Source organism: Portunus trituberculatus, chromosome 31, assembly GCF_017591435.1.
Source record: "Portunus trituberculatus isolate SZX2019 chromosome 31, ASM1759143v1, whole genome shotgun sequence".
NCBI classification, from domain to species: Eukaryota; Metazoa; Arthropoda; class Malacostraca; order Decapoda; family Portunidae; genus Portunus; species Portunus trituberculatus.
This window is the reverse complement of record NC_059285.1, coordinates 25862935-25881999: the sequence shown is the minus strand read 5'-3', so window position 1 is coordinate 25881999 and position 19065 is coordinate 25862935. Positions and strand designations below refer to the sequence as shown.

The 19065-nt window shown below is 45.8% G+C and overlaps 2 protein-coding genes and 1 non-coding gene across 3 annotated transcripts; 2 read left to right on the top strand and 1 right to left on the bottom strand.

Moving 5' to 3' along the window:
• Nucleotides 1-5496: 5496 nt before the first annotated feature.
• On the bottom strand, nt 5497-5615 carry LOC123511704. The gene has a single exon (XR_006676928.1). It is a non-coding gene; the product is annotated as a 5S ribosomal RNA (ribosomal RNA).
• A 650-nt stretch (nt 5616-6265) lies between these two features.
• LOC123511123 lies at nt 6266-7120 on the top strand. The gene has a single exon (XM_045266745.1). The coding sequence runs from the start codon at nt 6266-6268 to the stop codon at nt 7118-7120; it is 855 nt and encodes a 284-aa protein (XP_045122680.1).
• A 10519-nt stretch (nt 7121-17639) lies between these two features.
• Nucleotides 17640-18623, top strand: LOC123511122. The gene is made up of 2 exons (XM_045266744.1): nt 17640-18156; nt 18349-18623. Exons 1-2 carry the CDS (start codon nt 17640-17642, stop codon nt 18621-18623), a joined length of 792 nt encoding a protein of 263 aa, XP_045122679.1.
• Nucleotides 18624-19065: the final 442 nt, after the last annotated feature.

Below are 19065 nucleotides of genomic sequence, written 5' to 3'. Positions count from 1 at the left end.
TCCTTTCTAGGTGTTTCTTGGTTTAATATCGTTTCCCTATTGGATTAATCTCTCTCTCTCTCTCTCTCTCTCTCTCTCTCTCTCTCTCTCTCTGTCTGTCTGTCTGTCTGTCTGTCTGTCTCTCTCTCTTCTCTCATTATTCTTTCTTCTTCTTATTATTATTATTATTATTATTATTATTATTATTATTATTCTGACACAGACTCAGTCTGCCTCCCTCTGTGGCTGGCTGGCTGGTTGGCTTGTTGCTCGCTGCATGCATGCCGCTGGCTGGAAAATCTGGCACCTCCTCCGACTCGATATTATTTGGTTTTACGCCGTTTTCTTGCTTGCCTCTCGGTTGTACGTCTCGGATGCGTGGTCCGAGGGTCAACGACGAGACGGAGACCGTGTTCGTATGACCCAGCGATGTTGGATCAAGTGGGAAAAACAGGAAATATTGTTACCCTACTACAACCGGGAAGACACCAGTTCCATATATATTACCGCGAGGCAAAAATGCGAGGGACACACGAGATTCCTCTCAGGCAAGCGAGAGTGAGAACACCTCCACGATGGCAGCAGCAGCACCAGGGTACCTTTAAGTGGTACAATAAAGTCTGGCTACGGCTTCATCCATGAATCCGTAGCCAACAAAGACTACTTCGTACACTACTCTGGACTGAAGAGATCCTTCAGGAAAGCCTTACCCCGAGAAGGAGACCACGCCACCTTCACCAGCCTCAAGGGGAATAAGGGTCCAGAGGCCAGAGAGGTCGCCAGGGAAGGCAACCAAGAACGCCCCCTTTCACGCCCTAAATCGTCTCCCAGGGCTTGGAAAGCAGCAGAAGCGGAGCTGAAGATGAAGACTTGCATCTGCACGGCACAAGCTCTTGCAGGCAACAACACCCGCCGCCTGCAGACCTTGATTCCGCTTCTACTGAAGCACAACGGGCTTCCTGCCATAAGCATCCCTGAGGAAGCCTTCACCACCACTCGCCATCACCCCAAGAAGACACAGGGAAAACGCCAGCCGCCCAAAGAAGAACCTCGCCACGAAGATCATGTGGAGGAGGGAACGGGCATGGAGGAGGAAGAGGAAGAAAATGAGGTCGTGGACGTAGTAGGCAGCGACACAAGCCTACGCAGCCACACCACAGACCCGCCTCACCACGCCACTAAATCCCCTTCTCCTAACGAAGGCCAAAATAAAAAGGATATAGAAAAGACCACCCCTGACGCTGCTACAACCACCAAGGGCATGAGCCTGTGGCAGTGGGACACAAACAGCAGAGACGAGGCACCATCGACCAAGGATTGCTCCCCAGACTACGAGAAGATCATTGCCGACATGATAGCAGACTTCAAGACTGACAACAATAAACACAGCCAGCATACCCAGAAGAAGCGGCACCAGCGCCGCTAAGAAGAGGAAAACCACAGCAGAACGGGCCACCATAGCCCGTGTGGGTATTTTATGCCCACAATCAACAATAAATAAAAAATGCGAGCGTTAGTTCTCTCTGAACCTCTGCGCTGCAAGGACATCTCCGAGCCGCTCTCCAGTCCAGCTTCTCGGCCCCTTCGCTTCCAAGGACTACTCAAGCCTAAGGATCTGCGTATTCACCCCGTCTCCTTTTTTTGTATGATTTTTTTTTTTTCCTGTGATTTATTTTCCCCTTACAGCGGGTTACGTTTAGAAGCAGCCCAGCACCGCCGCAAACCGTGGAGTGAGTACAACTTAACATACTTTTCTTACAGAACCCTGTCAATTCCATGTTGTTTTTGTTATGTGTGTCATTTATACCATTTGTGTGAGATAGAATGACATGTGTACGCCCCCCTGACCGGACACTAAGGATCGTGACTGCCAGCCTTCCCCCTGACCTAGGCAATGTCAACTTCTCACGGACTCAAGTTCCCCACACAAAATGCTTTAGATTTGGCCCCTATATCATCGTTGGCGTAGCTAGCGATGTAGACCGCGACATGCACACCACACCTGAGGCTACCCAAAAACTAAAACACATCGGCTTCGAGCTCGTAGAGTCTCAGGAGCAAATATCTGCTAGAACCTTACTTGCCCGACGTGTAGACGACTACCTCTTGAAAATGACCAACGAAGACCTGCGTACAGAGATAGAAGGAAAAAATAACATAAAGATTGACGTCATACACACCATTCCAAAAGTACACATGATGAAAATTAGGTTACAATCACCACAACAAGCAAAACACACAAAAGACACTGGCATCAAGCTTATCTCACAGATCATTCCATCATACAACAACAATATTGAAGAATATCGCCCCGTCACTCAATGCTATAATTGTTACCAGTTCACCCATCGAACAAATCAATGCAAGGAGACAGACATAATATGCTCTAAATTTGCCACAAAAGGACATGACTACAGGAACTGTGTTACGGCCCGCCCGTAACATGCATTACTACCATCACCTCCTCCGCTTGTTAACTCGTTCGCCACCTCTCCGCCTCCCTTCCACGTCACCATCTCGTGAACCTTCCACGCCACCGTCTCGTGAACCCTCCACGTCACCGTTTCATGAAGACCCGCTACTGTCCCGAAGTTGGATTCACGCGGCCCCTTTCGACTTAACCGAAAGTGTTGAGCCAGCTCTTGGCTTTCTAGATTGAAAGTTGAGATCCAAGCCTCAACCAGTGAACACAACGCCTCTTGGGTCTACCGTGGGATCAACCATCACCCAGCATTTCACCACTGCGACACCGCATAAGTATCACTTCCCCTCGTCCGTGTTTTCCACATTGCCTCTATATAGGATTAGGATTATTGTTAGGTATTAAGTTGGGTTCTTTATTGTTGTATTTATTACTGTGTTATATGTATATGTGTATGTCATTTTCCTGCGTTTCATGTTATATATATGTGTTTCATGTTTCTTGTTATATATGTGTCAATTTCAATATGGGTTATTAAAATAGCTTTTTAAAGTGACCCCCTTTTGCATTTCCTCACCAGTTGAACCTGCATTGTTTTTTTTTTTTATTGTTATTGTTCACCGGCTCTCCGATGCCAATCTTACCAGTTTAACCGGTGAACGTAACAATTGGCGACCGTGACAGGACCATTATAACCCATGTTGAGTGTTCCATTTTTCCAGTGACTTTTTTTTTTTCTGCTTGTGTTTCTGTGGTGTTGTGACTCTGATGTGTTTTTTTTTTTTTTTCTGTGACTTACTCTGCGTGTGGTTTAAATTTACCTTTGTGCGATCAGGTGGCTCCTTTTGGGTTAAACGTGCTTCGTGACTTTCATTGGTATCGCATAGCAGTGGTAGAGCAGGAAACCAGGTAGAAAGGCGTGTTCACCGATAGCACTTATCTCTATTTTTTGCACATAGGCAGGTGTGTAATAAGTGTTATCCAAGTGTTGGGATCATCATATGTTCATGCGAACCCTCAATCCCCTCACTTCGCGGATCATTTGTCTCGCTAGTTAGAATCGGCCATTTTAACTAGTCTCTCAAACTAATCCGCCTCCTAATGAATAACAAGTCTCAGTACAATTCGCTCCTCACTCTCAAGTCTCGTAACTAGAGTAATCCGGATCCCTCTTAATGACGTAACTCTCTAGTTTACCCTCATTAGTGATTGTACTCATAAGTGTTTACTTAAGTATAATCTAGGTAATTTCAAGGTTGCCTTTATTATCACTCTGCCAAGTTCCTCACTTAAGTAATTCGCTTATCAATTTTTTTTTTTTTTATGTTGTGGTTTAACATCTATTTAATATGGCTTCCGCTCAGTTTAACGTTGAAGATTTTGTGCCGACCCTTCTCTGGAACAACTTAAAGATGCTAATATAAAGAAGGACCAATGGAAGACCATCGCTAAACATTTTGATGTTCCCATCACGTCTCAGATGACTAAAGAGGTCATTAAGAATGTAGTTGTTGAACATCTAGTGCAAGAAGGTCAGTTGCTAGGAAATGTCATAGAAGAGTTAACTCCCATGTCAGCCTCTACGAGGACTATAATACACAGTCCCCAGGAAGAACAGGATAAGAGTAGGATAAGTCAATGGGAAATTGAGAAGCTTAAACTAGAATACCGGATGCATGAAAAACAAATGTAACTACAGGCAGAAAAAAAAGCGAAAGAAATGCAACTACAGGCAGTAAAAGAAGATGAAGATAAAGAGAGAAAATTACTTGAAAGACAAATGCAACTACAGGCAGAAAAGAAAGAGAGATAATTTCAGTTACAAATTAAAAGGCAGGATAAAGAGTCAAAAATTCAGGAGTTAGCCCTACGAAATGACGCTAAGTTTAGAGGGGAAGAAATATATATAAAGAAACAGTTAGCAAGCTTTAATCCTGCTACAGCTGCTCCGCTAGTTCCCCCTTTTGATGAATCTGATGTTGACGGGTCATTTCGCGCTTTTGAAAGCATTGCTAATAGGAATAAATGGCCCAAGGATCAGTGGGTGTCTCTCCTTGTCCCTAAGCTTATAGGGTATACAACGGCCTTAGTGATGAGGTAGAATATGAAGAGATCAAAGGTAACATTCTAGACGCCTACTCTATCACTTCTGATGGATACAGACAGCAGTTTCGAAAGTATGTGAAACCAGAGTCTCACACCTATGTTGAAGAATGGAAGAACAAGTTACCTTTTAATATTCTGAGGCATGTGGAAGAACGGGAGAGAGTGATCTTATGTCTGCCGCTAAAGTGGCTGATGCGTTTGCTTTGTTGATGTGATCCCTTTATATTTTACATACAAAGAATATGATTTCTCAAACATACCTGACATCAGCAAAGCAACCATTTTAGATTCTAAGGTCAAATTAGGATGGATGGATGATGTAAAGATAGCAATCGATCATTTCATTCACCAAATACCCACTGCAACATCGCCAAGACAAATTGTTAATCAGATTATTATAGTCTGAAGATCACTTAGACGTTGCCATTTTTGGGAATTTCCCGGCCTGCGGCGTTGCTGGGCAAATTAAGGGATTAGAGCCTATGTGTCAATGAGAACCTTGCTCCCCACACACACCATGGATTAACACGGTCACTTTGACCTGTGACCTCACTCGGTCACCCAGAAGGATGTGACAACGCTCGGAGGAAACGTTGTCTAAGATGTTACACGTTAATCATAGCTGTTTCTAACATGGAGAGAGAGAGAGAGAGAGAGAGAGAGAGAGAGAGAGAGAGAGAGAGAGAGAGAGAGAGAGAGAGAAAGAGAGAGACAGAGAGAGAGAGAGAGAAAAAATTGTCAGTTCAAGTCCTCTCCTATTCATGTGTGTTTAGAATACACAGTTTTGTCTGGTAATCCAGGCACGAGGTAGTACAAGAATAAATGGATAAATTAATAAAGAATAAAATAAGCAGGTAAAACAATATAAGAATAGACAAATCAAACTTCTTCTTCTTCTTCTTCTATTATTATTATTATTATTATTATTATTATTATAATAATAATAATAATAATAATAATAATAATAATTAAATAATAAATAAATGGAATAACAACAACATCTAGTGTTCCCAGGCGGTCACCCATCCAAGTACTAACCGGACCCAACGTTGCTTAACTTCGCTGATCGGACGATAAGCGGTGTGTTCAACGTGGTATGGTCGTTGGCACTTGATGTGAGTTTTTAGGCCCCTTTAAATTCCTCTTGGCTTGCCCTACTATACTCCGTATACCCTGTGAATCAAGTCATTTCTAGGTGTTTCTTGGTTTATATAATTTCCCTATTGGATTAATCGCAACCCCCCCCACATATCTCTCTCTCTCTCTCTCTCTCTCTCTCTCTCTCTCTCTCTCTCTCTCTCTCTCTCTCTCTCTCTCTCTCTCTCTCTCTCTGTCTGTCTGTCTGTCTTCTCATTCTTCTTCTTCTTCTTATTATTATTATTATTATTATTATTATTCTGACACAGACTCAGTCTGCCTCCCTCTGTGGCTGGCTGGCTGGTTGGCTTGTTGCTCGCTGCATGCATGCCGCTGGCTGGAAAATCTGGCACCTCCTCCGACTCGATATTATTTGGTTTTACGCCGTTTTCTTGCTTGCCTCTCGGATTTACGTCTCGGATGCGTGGTCCGAGGGTCAACGACGAGACGGAGACCGTGTTCGTATGACCCAGCGATGTTGGATCAAGTGGGAAAAACAGGAAATATTGTTACCCTACTACAACCGGGAAGGCACCAGTTCCATATATATTACCGCGAGGCAAAAATGCGAGGGACACACGAGATTCCTCTCAGGCAAGCGAGAGTGAGAACACCTCCACGATGGCAGCGCAGCAGCACCAGGGTACCTTTAAGTGGTACAATAAGAAGTCTGGCTACGGCTTCATCCGTGAATCCGTAGCCAACAAAGACTACTTCGTACACTACTCTGGACTGAAGAGATCCTTCAGGAAAGCCTTACCCCGAGAAGGAGACCACGCCACCTTCACCAGCCTCAAGGGGAATAAGGGTCCAGAGGCCAGAGAGGTCGCCAGGGAAGGCAACCAAGAACGCCCCCTTTCACGCCCTAAATCGTCTCCCAGGGCTTGGAAAGCAGCAGAAGCGGAGCTGAAGATGAAGACTTGCATCTGCACGGCACAAGCTCTTGCAGGCAACAACACCCGCCGCCTGCAGACCTTGATTCCGCTTCTGCTGAAGCACAACGGGCTTCCTGCCATAAGCATCCCTGAGGAAGCCTTCACCACCACTCGCCATCACCCCAAGAAGACACAGGGAAAACGCCAGCCGCCCAAAGAAGAACCTCGCCACGAAGATCATGTGGAGGAGGGAACGGGCATGGAGGAGGAAGAGGAAGAAAATGAGGTCGTGGACGTAGTAGGCAGCGACACAAGCCTACGCAGCCACACCACAGACCCGCCTCACCACGCCACTAAATCCCCTTCTCTTAACGAAGGCCAAAATAAAAAGGATATACAAAAGACCACCCCTGACGCTGCTACAACCACCAAGGGCATGAGCCTGTGGCAGTGGGACACAAACAGCAGAGACGAGGCACCACCGACCAAGGATTGCTCCCCAGACTACGAGAAGATCATTGCCGACATGATAGCAGACTTCAAGACTGACAACAATAAACACAGCCAGCATACCCAGAAGAAGCGGCACCAGCGCCGCTAAGAAGAGGAAAACCACAGCAGAACGGGCCACCATAGCCCGTGTGGGTATTTTATGCCCACAATCAACAATAAATAAAAAATGCGAGCGTTAGTTCTCTCTGAACTTCTGCGCTGCAAGGACATCTCCGAGCCGCTCTCCAGTCCAGCTTCTCGGCCCCTTCGCTTCCAAGGACTACTCAAGCCTAAGGACCTGCGTATTCACCCCGTCTCCTTTTTTTGTATGATTTTTTTTTCCTGTGATTTATTTTCCCCTTACAGCGGATTACGTTTAGAAGCAGCCCAGCTTCGCCGCAAACCGTGGAGTGAGTACAACTTAACATACTTTTCTTACAGAACCCTGTCAATTCCATGTTGTTTTTGTTATGTGTGTCATTTATACCATTTGTGTGAGATAGAATGACATGTGTACGCCCCTGACCGGACACTAAGGATCGTGACTGCCAGCCTTCCCCTGACCTAGGCAATGTCAACTTCTCACGGACTCAAGTTCCCCACACAAAATGCTTTAGATTTGGCCCCTATATCATCGTTGGCGTAGCTAGCGATGTAGACCGCGACATGCACACCACACCTGAGGCTACCCAAAACTAAAACACATCGGCTTCGAGCTCGTAGAGTCTCAGGAGCAAATATCTGCTAGGACCTTACTTGCCCGACGTGTAGACGACTACCTCTTGAAAATGACCAACGAAGACCTGCGTACAGAGATAGAAGGAAAAATAACATAAAGATTGACGTCATACACACCATTCCAAAAGTACACATGATGAAAATTAGGTTACAATCACCACAACAAGCAAAACACACAAAGACACTGGCATCAAGCTTATCTCACAGATCATTCCATCATACAACAACAATATTGAAGAATATCGCCCGTCACTCAATGCTATAATTGTTACCAGTTCACCCATCGAACAAATCAATGCAAGGAGACAGACATAATATGCTCTAAATTTGCCACAAAAGGACATGACTACAGGAACTGTGTTACGGCCCGCCCGTAACATGCATTACTACCATCACCTCCTCCGCTTGTTAACTCGTTCGCCACCTCTCCGCCTCCCCTTCCACGTCACCATCTCGTGAACCTTCCACGCCACCGTCTCGTGAACCCTCCACGTCACCGTTTCATGAAGACCCGCTACTGTCCCGAAGTTGGATTCACGCGGTCCCTTTCGACTTAACCGAAAGTGTTGAGCCAGCTCTTGGCTTTCTAGATTGAAAGTTGAGATCCAAGCCTCAACCAGTGAACACAACGCCTCTTGGGTCTACCGTGGGATCAACCATCACCAAGCATTTCACCACTGCGACACCGCATAAGTATCACTTCCCCTCGTCCGTGTTTTCCACATTGCCTCTATATAGGATTAGGATTATTGTTAGGTATTAAGTTGGGTTCTTTATTGTTGTATTTATTACTGTGTTATATGTATATGTGTATGTCATTTTCCTGTGTTTCATGTTATATATATGTGTTTCATGTTTCTTGTTATATATGTGTCAATTTCAATATGGGTTATTAAAATAGCTTTTTAAAGTGACCCCCTTTTGCATTTCCTCACCAGTTGAACCTGCATTGTTTTTTTTTTTTTATTGTTATTGTTCACCGGCTCTCCGATGCCAATCTTACCAGTTTAACCGGTGAACGTAACAATTGGCGACCGTGACAGGACCATTATAACCCATGTTCAGTGTTCCATTTTTCCAGTGACTTTTTTTTCTGCTTGTGTTTCTGTGGTGTTGTGACTCTGATGTGTTTTTTTTTTTTCTGTGACTTACTCTGCGTGTGGTTTAAATTTACCTTTGTGCGATCAAGTGGCTCCTTTTGGGTTAAACGTGCTTCGTGACTTTCATTGGTATCGCATAGCAGTGGTAGAGCAGGAAACCAGGTAGAAAGGCGTGTTCACCGATAGCACTTATCTCTATTTTTTGCACATAGGCAGGTGTGTAATAAGTGTTATCCAAGTGTTGGGATCATCATATGTTCATGCGAACCCTCAATCCCTCACTTCGCGGATCATTTGTCTCGCTAGTTAGAATCGGCCATTTTAACTAGTCTCTCAAACTAATCCGCCTCCTTATCAATAACAAGTCTCAGTACAATTCGCTCCTCACTCTCAAGTCTCGTAACTAGAGTAATCCGGATCCCTCTTAATGCCGTAACTCTCTAGTTTACCCCTCATTAGTGATTGTACTCATAAGTGTTTACTTAAGTATAATCTAGGTAATTTCAAGGTTGCCTTTATTATCACTCTGCCAAGTTCCTCACTTAAGTAATTCGCTTATCATTTTTTTTTTATGTTGTGGTTTAACATCTATTTAATATGGCTTCCGCTCAGTTTAACGTTGAAGATTTTGTGCCGACCCTTCTCTGGAACAACTTAAAGATGCTAATATAAAGAAGGACCAATGGAAGACCATCGCTAAACATTTTGATGTTCCCATCACGTCTCAGATGACTAAAGAGGTCATTAAGAATGTAGTTGTTGAACATCTAGTGCAAGAAGGTCAGTTGCTAGGAAATGTCATAGAAGAGTTAACTCCCATGTCAGCCTCTACGAGGACTATAATACACAGTCCCCAGGAAGAACAGGATAAGAGTAGGATAAGTCAATGGGAAATTGAGAAGCTTAAACTAGAATACCGGATGCATGAAAACAAATGTAACTACAGGCAGAAAAAAAAGCGAAAGAAATGCAACTACAGGCAGTAAAAGAAGATGAAGATAAAGAGAGAGAATTACTTGAAAGACAAATGCAACTACAGGCAGAAAAGGAAGAGAGATAATTTCAGTTACAAATTAAAAGGCAGGATAAAGAGTCAAAAATTCAGGAGTTAGCCCTACGAAATGACGCTAAGTTTAGAGGGGAAGAAATATATATAAAGAAACAGTTAGCAAGCTTTAATCCTGCTACAGCTGCTCCGCTAGTTCCCCCTTTTGATGAATCTGATGTTGACGGGTCATTTCGCGCTTTTGAAAGCATTGCTAATAGGAATAAATAGCCCAAGGATCAGTGGGTGTCTCTCCTTGTCCCTAAGCTTATAGGGTATACAACGGCCTTAGTGATGAGGTAGAATATGAAGAGATCAAAGGTAACATTCTAGACGCCTACTCTATCACTTCTGATGGATACAGACAGCAGTTTCGAAAGTATGTGAAACCAGAGTCTCACACCTATGTTGAAGAATGGAAGAACAAGTTACCTTTTAATATTCTGAGGCATGTGGAAGAACGGGGAGAGAGTGATCTTATGTCTGCCGCTAAAGTGGCTGATGCGTTTGCTTTGTTGATGTGATCCCTGGGTAGTAGAGGTCGTGGTTCACTATCTAATGTTAGGTCCTCCTTTGGGGAAGGTTTTGGGGGCGCGGGTGGTAAGCCAACCGGATTCTCGCCAAATGCATATAATTCCCCCTGGTGTACATACTGTAAGAAGCCAGGTCACACGATCCAGAAATGTAGACACCCAAATTGCAAGGGTTCTCAACGTCAATTTTCTTTTGTGTCCCCTAGACCTAACATATTTGAGAACAATAAACCAGTGGCCCTAGCTAACCCTGTCAACTCTCCTCTAGAACTTTATGACTCATACATGTATCAAGGTAAAGTGTCCCTGACTGATGGTAAAGACAAGGCAATAAATATCAAGGTTCTGCGTGATACAGGTGCTGCCCAATCCATCTTAAGGGAAGATGTCATCCCTAACATCAAACAGGTTTTCACTGGGGAGAAGGTGATCCTTACAGGTCTCGAATCACAGCTCTCCTATCCTTTGGCTAATATTAGCTTACAGTGCCCGTTCATTTCAGGAGAGGTTGAGGTAGCCATTAAACCTGGTGAACTGCCAGTACCGGGGGTACATCTTGTACTGAGTAATGATCTTGCGGGTAACTTGGCTGTTCCAAACTTAATTGTTCTTGATTCTCCCTTAACAGAAAGTCCCACTAAGACCCTGGACGAAACATCCCCTCACTTCTTCCCAGTGTATGCAGTCACCAGGTCTCCAGTCCAAGTCCCCTGCCTTTTCATCACCTCCTCCACCAATGATTGCCTCTACTGACAACTTGTATAATAACATCATTTCAAAGGAGAATTTGATTAATGCTCAGGAACAGGATCTCACTTTGGCTAAGATCAGACATGTGGCCAGTGAGACAAAGGATATGTCTAAATTGCCTTGTTTTTATTATTAGGAAGGAGTCCTGATGCGTGCCTACAGACCTCCTGAACTGAAACAACTAGACACCTGGTCAGAAATACATCAAATTATCATCCCCTTGTCTGTAAGACCAGCCATTATAGAACTAGCTCATGATGGATTGTCAGGTCATCTAGGCATCCAAAAAAAGGTACAAGAAGGCTTTTCAATTTTTTTCTTTTTTTTGGCCAGGAATGAAAAAGGATGTGTCACACTATGTAAACACATGTCTCGTATAAAAAGTCCCCCAGCTGCCCAGCTCCAAGAAGCCTGGTAGAGGTCCATCCACCGTGATGGCTATTTGCTTTGTCAGCTCTCCATTTTTCATGGTGCATCTTTTCGCAGTGAGAATCTGAGGGTGTTTCAAGATCGGTGAGAGAGGCATGAGGAGGGGGTAGCGCAGTAAGACGCCGTGTGACGTCCTCCCTTCTGCTGGGCGCAGCTCTATCTCCTTCCCATGAATTTCTTTCATGTCTCTCAGCTGAGTGTAAATTTCCATGGAGGCTGGGGTTACCATGACTTGCCCTGTGTGGAGGGATTTCAGTGATATTTTCTTGGTCCCCAGGTGTGCTTCCAGAGCCTCTGCAACATCTAAGGGGGAGGCAAAGCCGGCTGTCGGTGGTATGATGAGTTTGGGGATTCCCTGAGCTGCGGTGTTCCTGGGCTCGTCTTTTGGTTGAGCCTGATCTTCTTGGGCCTGCATGGGTGTTGCTGTCTCGCCTCCTGCTTTGCTTTCTTCGAATTTAGTTTTGCGTGCTCGACGATACTCCCGTCCTTGCAGGCGGAAGCCGTCATCATCTTCATGAGTCATCATGTCTGAGGTGGAGGGTGAAGACTCGCGGTGGGTTTTTTCGTAGGCGTGGCATTTGTTCGGTGGACTGATCTCATCCTCTTCAGAGTTTTTTTTTTTTTTTTTTTTTTTTTTAGAGTGCCACCTGCTTTTGGTGGCATGGGCCCTTAGGTGTGGCCCACATCTATTTTGGAGTGTGGCTTTCACTCCAGTGGGAAATGGAAAGCTATCTTATCTTGGTGGAGGATAATGTTGTACTAATGTAATTAGCTTATCGTGGGGGGTCATTTGAACTATTTGTTCTGCAGTGCCAAGGTTTCTGTCAATGAGGTGAGCGGTCGTGTTACATTCAGTTAGATAGTGCTGGAGAGGTGAGTTGGTTGCTGTTTCACAGAGGCAGCATATGTCTGGGACATTGCCTTTGATCTCTGAGAGACACTTGTATCCCAGCTTCAGTCGGGACAGAGCGACTTGATCTTTTCTTGTTAGGTTCCTGGGGAAGTTCGTCTTGTTTTTCGATGTTTCTGTGTACCACTTTGCACTCTGAGATCCCTCGTGTGCGCTAACTTGCAGATTACGCTGCAGGTGGTCTTTGCTTCTGAGTTTAAGGGCACTCTTTATTTGGGTTAAGCTGGTAGGAATGTGTATGGTAACGTTGGGTAGTTTAGTGGCATTATTTGCTGCAAGGTCTGCTGCCTCATTTCCTGTCAGTCCCGCGTGGCTGGGAATCCAGTTTATGTGAACGTGTCTGTCCTGTCTCCTGATGTTTTGAATTTTGGCTATTATATGTGTTATAAGGTTTACATTGTCTTTTATGCTCCTAAGGAGTCAGTATGAATGACTACGTTTTTTTGTCCTTGTTCGCCATCGCGGAGAGCCTGTTGGATTGCAACGAGTTCTGCTTGTAGCGTGGAGGCTCCATCAGGAAGCCTGAAGAACGCTGTAACGTTCTGTGAGATATAGGCTGCCGCAGTACGCTTGGTGTTTGGGTCCACGGAGCCGTCCGTGTAGTAGACGTCAGAGTTTACTACCGGGGCTGTTTGTAGAGCTTCTTGAGCTGCTCTTTTTAGTGTTGTTTCATCCATGTGTCCTTTGGCAAGTGGTAGGGCGGTCACGCTTGTCTTGAATTGGGCTACACTCCAGGGCGGTGATTTCCTGTATTCTTCGTGTCGTTTGTCTTGTTGGAGTTGTGTGATGTAATTTTGGGCATCTATATGTTTCAGTGTGTCACTTATGGTTGTTGCCCATGTGGATTTGTGGAAGAGCTGTCTGTCTTGTGCGAGAGCTTGTTTTATGTTATTGAGTGGTTCAAGATTCTTTTGGCGAATGAACTTAGCTAGGTGACTGGCATTTGTTGAGTAAAGTCTCGTCGTGATTGGCGGTATTTTTGTTTCAGCCTGGAGAGTGCATACTTGTGTCCATTTTGGTGCGCCTGTTATTATCCGGAGGGCATTGTTTTGCAGCACCTCCAAGGTTTTAAGGTTGGCAGGGGAGGCAAGAGCTAGGCAGGGTGCTCCATATTCAATTACAGACCTGACTGCTTGGATGTAGTACAGTCTCAGGACTTGTAGTGTTGCTCCTCCTTCGGTGCCTGTTATCCCTCTTATTATTCTGATCCTTTCATTTATCCTTTCTTTTAGTGAATTTGTGTAGGCGTTGAAGCTGAGCCTTGTGTCAATACAGACCCCCAGGTATGTGTGACACAAGGTCCAGTCTACTGGCTCGTTCCGGATGGTGATTGGTGCTAGTTTGGTTCTGGTGCCGATATGCATTGCTTGAGTTTTGTTGGTATTAATCTTGAGGCCAAGCTTCTTGCATGTATTATCTACTGCTGTTGCGGCCTCCCTTGCCCTCCTTTCATACCTGCTGCCGGTAGAAATGATTGCAATGTCATCTGCGTACACCAAGAACTTGGTTCCGCCGATGTTTAGGGAGGCTATGTTCTCTACAAGTATGTTAAAGAGAAAAGGGCTGAGTATACTGCCTTGTGGGGTGCCGTTTTCAAATTTCTTTGTTGCTGATTGAGCTCCCTGATATCTGACTTTAGCTTGTCTTTCGTGCAGGAAGTCAGCCGTCCAACTGAGTAGTTTTCCTTCCACTCCTTTCCGTGTGAGAGATTCTAGAATTGCAGAGGCGTTAGCTGTTTCGAAGGCTTTTTCAAGATCCATAAAGGTGATGATTGCTTTTTTGTTGTAGGTGGAATGGATCATTTCCATAAGACAGTCTTTCGTGCCCCTGTTATCTGTATAGGCATAGATGTTTTTGTGTAGGTCTTCCAAGATCCATTTCAGTCTATTTAGGACCATTCTTTCCATGGTCTTGCCCAGGCAGCTGAGTAGGGAGATAGGTCTAGTTTTTCCTGGTTCTTTCGGTTTGGGGATAGGTGCTATAATTGCTGTCTTCCAGGCTGGAGGGAGTCTGCTTTCCTCGAAGGATTGGTTAATGATTTCCAGAAGCTCGTGATGCACAGCTGGGCCTCCCTCGCTGATCATCCTGTAGGTTATCTTGTCGGCTCCAGCTGCGGTGTCTTGTTTCTTAAGGCAGTTGGTGAGTTCGTGTAGAGTGAAGGGTGTGTCAGTGCCGGTTACTGTATTACATGCTCTGTCAATAGTGGTTTGTCTTGTTGTGTTAAGCTGGTTGAGTGTGTTACATGTTTCTTGTGGTAGTTGTGCGCTGCTGTTTCTGTCTACATATGTATTTATAAGTCTGTTGGCTTCTGATGTAGGGTATGGATGAATGGGAAGTCTTGAAGAGACTTTACATCCCGCCATATGTCACCTAATTTCGTATTGCGGCCTATGGAGCCACACCAGTTCAACCATTTTTCCTTTTGTATGTCTTTGGTTTCGTCCTTTGCAATTTGGATCGCAGCTCTGAGGAGTTCTTTGGTGGTGTCTGTGTTATGTCTCCTGTGTAGTTTCCTTGCTTGGTTTATTTTGTGGTTATATTCTTTGACGTCTTTATTGTAATACCAGCGATCTTTGAAGTTGTTGATGGGTGGTTTGGTCTTTGGTATTGTGTCGTTCGCCGCCTTGTGTATGGCTTTGGTAAGTCTGTGTTCTCTGTCGGCGAGTGTATTTTCTTGTGGCAGTGTGCTGAGGTAGTAATGTATGCGTTCTCTGTAGAGAGGCCAGTTTGCTCTTTTTAGGTTCCATTTTGCTTCTCTGGGAGGCTGTCTCAGTTGGGGAATGTTGATGGTTGTGAGAGTTGCGAAGTGATCGCTTGCTAGGTGAGGGTGCAGCGACCAGCTTGCTTGTGTATAAAGCATGTTGTTTGTGATGGAGAGGTCCAGCACTCCTCCTGCAATGTGAGTTGGATCTTGTGTATTGAGGAGTTTGGTTTCTGGGATGTTGTGTAAAGTTTCTGCGATATGGTGGCCGATCCTATTGTTTTTCTTATATCCAAGAGTTATGTGGTGGGCGTTGAAGTCTCCTCCTATGAAAATATTTTCTGTGGCACAGAGTGCAAGCAGTTCTGTTGTGTCGATGTTGGTGTTGCCAGGCTTGTTATATATGTTGTATTTAAGAAATTGTGTGTCGTTTAGGGTGATGGAGACTGCCAGCACTTCCACTCCTTCTCCACAGTCCACTGGGTTCTCTATTTTCTTGCTGGGAATTGTATTTTTAACGAGTATGGATGTACCATTTGCAGCACCTTCCTCTGCCGGATTGTGGTACTCAGTATATCCCCTGAGTGTCCTGAAAGTCCCATTCCTTATCATAGTTTCTTGTAGGAGTACCACGTCAATATTTAGTTTCCTCATTTCTGCTGTTAGCATATGTTTATTTCCTGAGAGTCCTCGTATGTTCCATTGTAGGAGTCTAATTGGTCTTTGTTCGTCTTCCGTTGTTCTTTCGGTCTCACTGAGAGCCCCAGGGCCGCCTTCTCTTTCTCTATCGCCGCTGTTGCTGGTGTTGTCCCTGCCGGAAGCTTCCGGGTGGGTTGTTGGGGTGCTGGTGTTGGGGCTGGTGCTGGTGCTGGGGTTGGTGCTGGGGTTGGTGCTGGTGAACTCTTGGCTGTCTTGGGCGTCTTCCTCAGTTTTTTCCTTATAATTATTGTCTGCAAGCTGTGAGAGCTTGTCTTCCTGGATCTCGTGTCCCATCATCGAGGCGAGTGCTCCGGCGAAAGACGTGAAGAGATCCTTTAGCTCGGTTTTCGTTAGTTTGATCTGTTCTTCGGTATTATGTTGTTGTGCCGGTGATTCTAGTGAGAGAGAGAGAGAGAGAGAGAGAGAGAGAGAGAGAGAGAGAGAGAGGGAGAGAGAGAGTGAGAGAGGGACAGAAGGATCCCACCGACAATTCTAGACGGATTTTTTTTTTTTTTACATGATTTTACCGGATATGTGCATAAATCGCAAAATTAGAAAATGGAGTGATTTTCATATAAGTCCACCCCCATATAAAAATTTCATCACCTGTATCCTTTGACGCTTCCCTCCTATTACTATGTTATACTCGTAGATATTACATAACTTACAGGAACTTCACCACGCCTTGTTTATCCCGCCAAACGACCTACGAAACGCGAACTGCTGATGTTGACGAAGAGAGAGCCTGCAGCCTATCGAGAGACGAGGACCAGGAAGATGACTGTGCAGCGGATCAACGAAGACAAGGCACCTTGGGGATCTGCCACGACTGATGTCATCTCCAGATGGCACCGACGGCAGCCCCAGTGCCGGTTCCTTCGGTGTGGCTCCCCTCTCACACCCTACGCCCTGAGTTGTTGGAACATTAGCCTACGTTCCAGCAAGGGGTACCTGACCCCCGGGATGCTTGCAAAACTCCCGGCAGTGGGGCTGAGCTCCAGGGACGCACAGATGAGGGATCGTGCCAGGACGGACATCGTGCCGACGTCACCCATGGCCGCCCTACGAACCACGTCTTCGCCATCGACTCGACTACGACCATACCGTGTCGGCCTGCTGGCTGCATGGTTCACATATTACGACTACTACCGAGCAAGACATTCCTGTGCGCCACTATCTGTGACTCCACACTTAAAAAGTGACAAAACAATGACAATAAGGAACATTTCAGTGTATATATAGCTATCTTTCTTTTTACCTGTAGCACATCCACAGCAGCACGGGTGATTTTCCTCCGGGAGCTCCGGTTTCCACCCAGAAGGCATCTCTGCTGCTGTGGGAAGGTGTAATTAGTCATATGTATATACTTCTAGCCTTTCTTGTAAACTGTGTAAATAATGTATGTCTTTCTTGTTGACTCTGTAAATATTGTATGTAATAAGGTATAATGCAACCCTCCCCCTTCTCACTCTCTCACAGCAGTATGGGTGGTTTTTCTCCGGGAACTCCGGTTTCCACCCTTGCCCCCATCGTACTGCCCTGTGACATTCATTACCTTACAGCAGCAGGCCAGAACGCCCGGCAACTTTTTTCTCTCCTACTGTATTTTTATATTTTCTCGCTTTTTCTTCCAGTGTACCAGTCTCGGTACACTCTACCCCTTCTAATGTAACCCCTTTACTTAATAATAAACTTGGTGCAACACACCGACCACCGGCTCACCATGGCAAGACCAGACCACCAACATGGTCTTTTAAAATGGTACAATATTAAGGCCGGGTACGGATTCATCACGCTCCAACAGTCTGGGAAGGATGTCTTCGTTCACGCCACAGGCCTCACAAGGTCCCTTAAGGAGAATCCACCAAGAGAAGGGGACCGTGTCATTCTTAATCTCCGTCAAAGCGACAAAGGACTCGACGCCAGTGATGTGGCTTGGAGCAAACCCCCTACCCGCCTACCGATGGAAAAGCCGCCGTCATCACGCAAAGCTGGAGAGGAGGAGGACGTCCCAGCAAAAATTTGCGCGTGCATATACGCAGCAAAAGCCATTGCAGGGTCAAATCTTCGCCGCCTACCAGAGCTCATACCGATCCTCCTGCAGCACAATGGGCTCCCTGTGATCTCCATACCTCTGAGCGTCTTTTCCGCCCCAACTCGCTCCAAGATGAGGCCCACACGCCGTCCCGTCCCCAGAGACCACCGTAGAGAGGCGCAAGATGAAGATGACGATGTCCGATGCACCCGCCAACCACAAAAGGAGGAAGAGGAGGAAGCAGCGACAGAAGAAGAAGACGAAGACGAGGAGGAAGAAGAAGAAGAAGAGAACGACGAGGGGGACGAAGACGACGGTGATAGTGAGGAGACCGAACATGAGAACGCCTCAGCCGACGACAGTAAAGGTTCTCTGTCACCCAGACCTCTCCCCGCAGCTACCAACACTCCTCGCCCCGCAGCAACCACGAGGGAAGACGAGCCACCTCCCGCCGCTGTCTACAGGATAGTTGAACCCCCCGAAGCAAACGCACGGAAAGTCAAGCCACCTCCCGCCACAGCCAACAAAATAGTCCGCGCAGCAACCACGCGAAAAGTCAAGCCACCTCCCCGCCGCAGTCTGCAGGATAGTACAGCCATATACATCAGCCCAAGAGAAACCTCAAGGATTATCCCAAGCTCAAAGGCGCTCACTCGTGGCGGTGTGGGATAAAATGCTGGAAGCTGTCCCAGGCATCAAACTACCACCCATAGGTATTGGCAAGGCGAGAAAAGGCACCGACGACGACGACGACGAGGATGAGGACGACGACAAACCACCGCCTCCTCCCGAGGACGACAACGGAGGATGGAGGACTGCAGGGCGGCGACACCAGCGTACCTCTCCCACCAAAACACCCGTTGCATCGAACCAGGCCGAGAATGACCACCAGCCCACCAGACTTCCACCTAGACGACGAGGCAAAAAGTGAAACCGCGCAACGCAGTGTAGTGTAGAGTTCCAGCAATGGCAAACCCATTTCCATATCATATGTAATCATCTTGTTTCTACTCCTTCTCTTTATGTACTAGATTAATTGTTTTGTTTTTACCATATTTCAATGTGTTCTGGATGACATTTACCTACCTTTGTGTTCCTTTTTGTTATGCTCAAC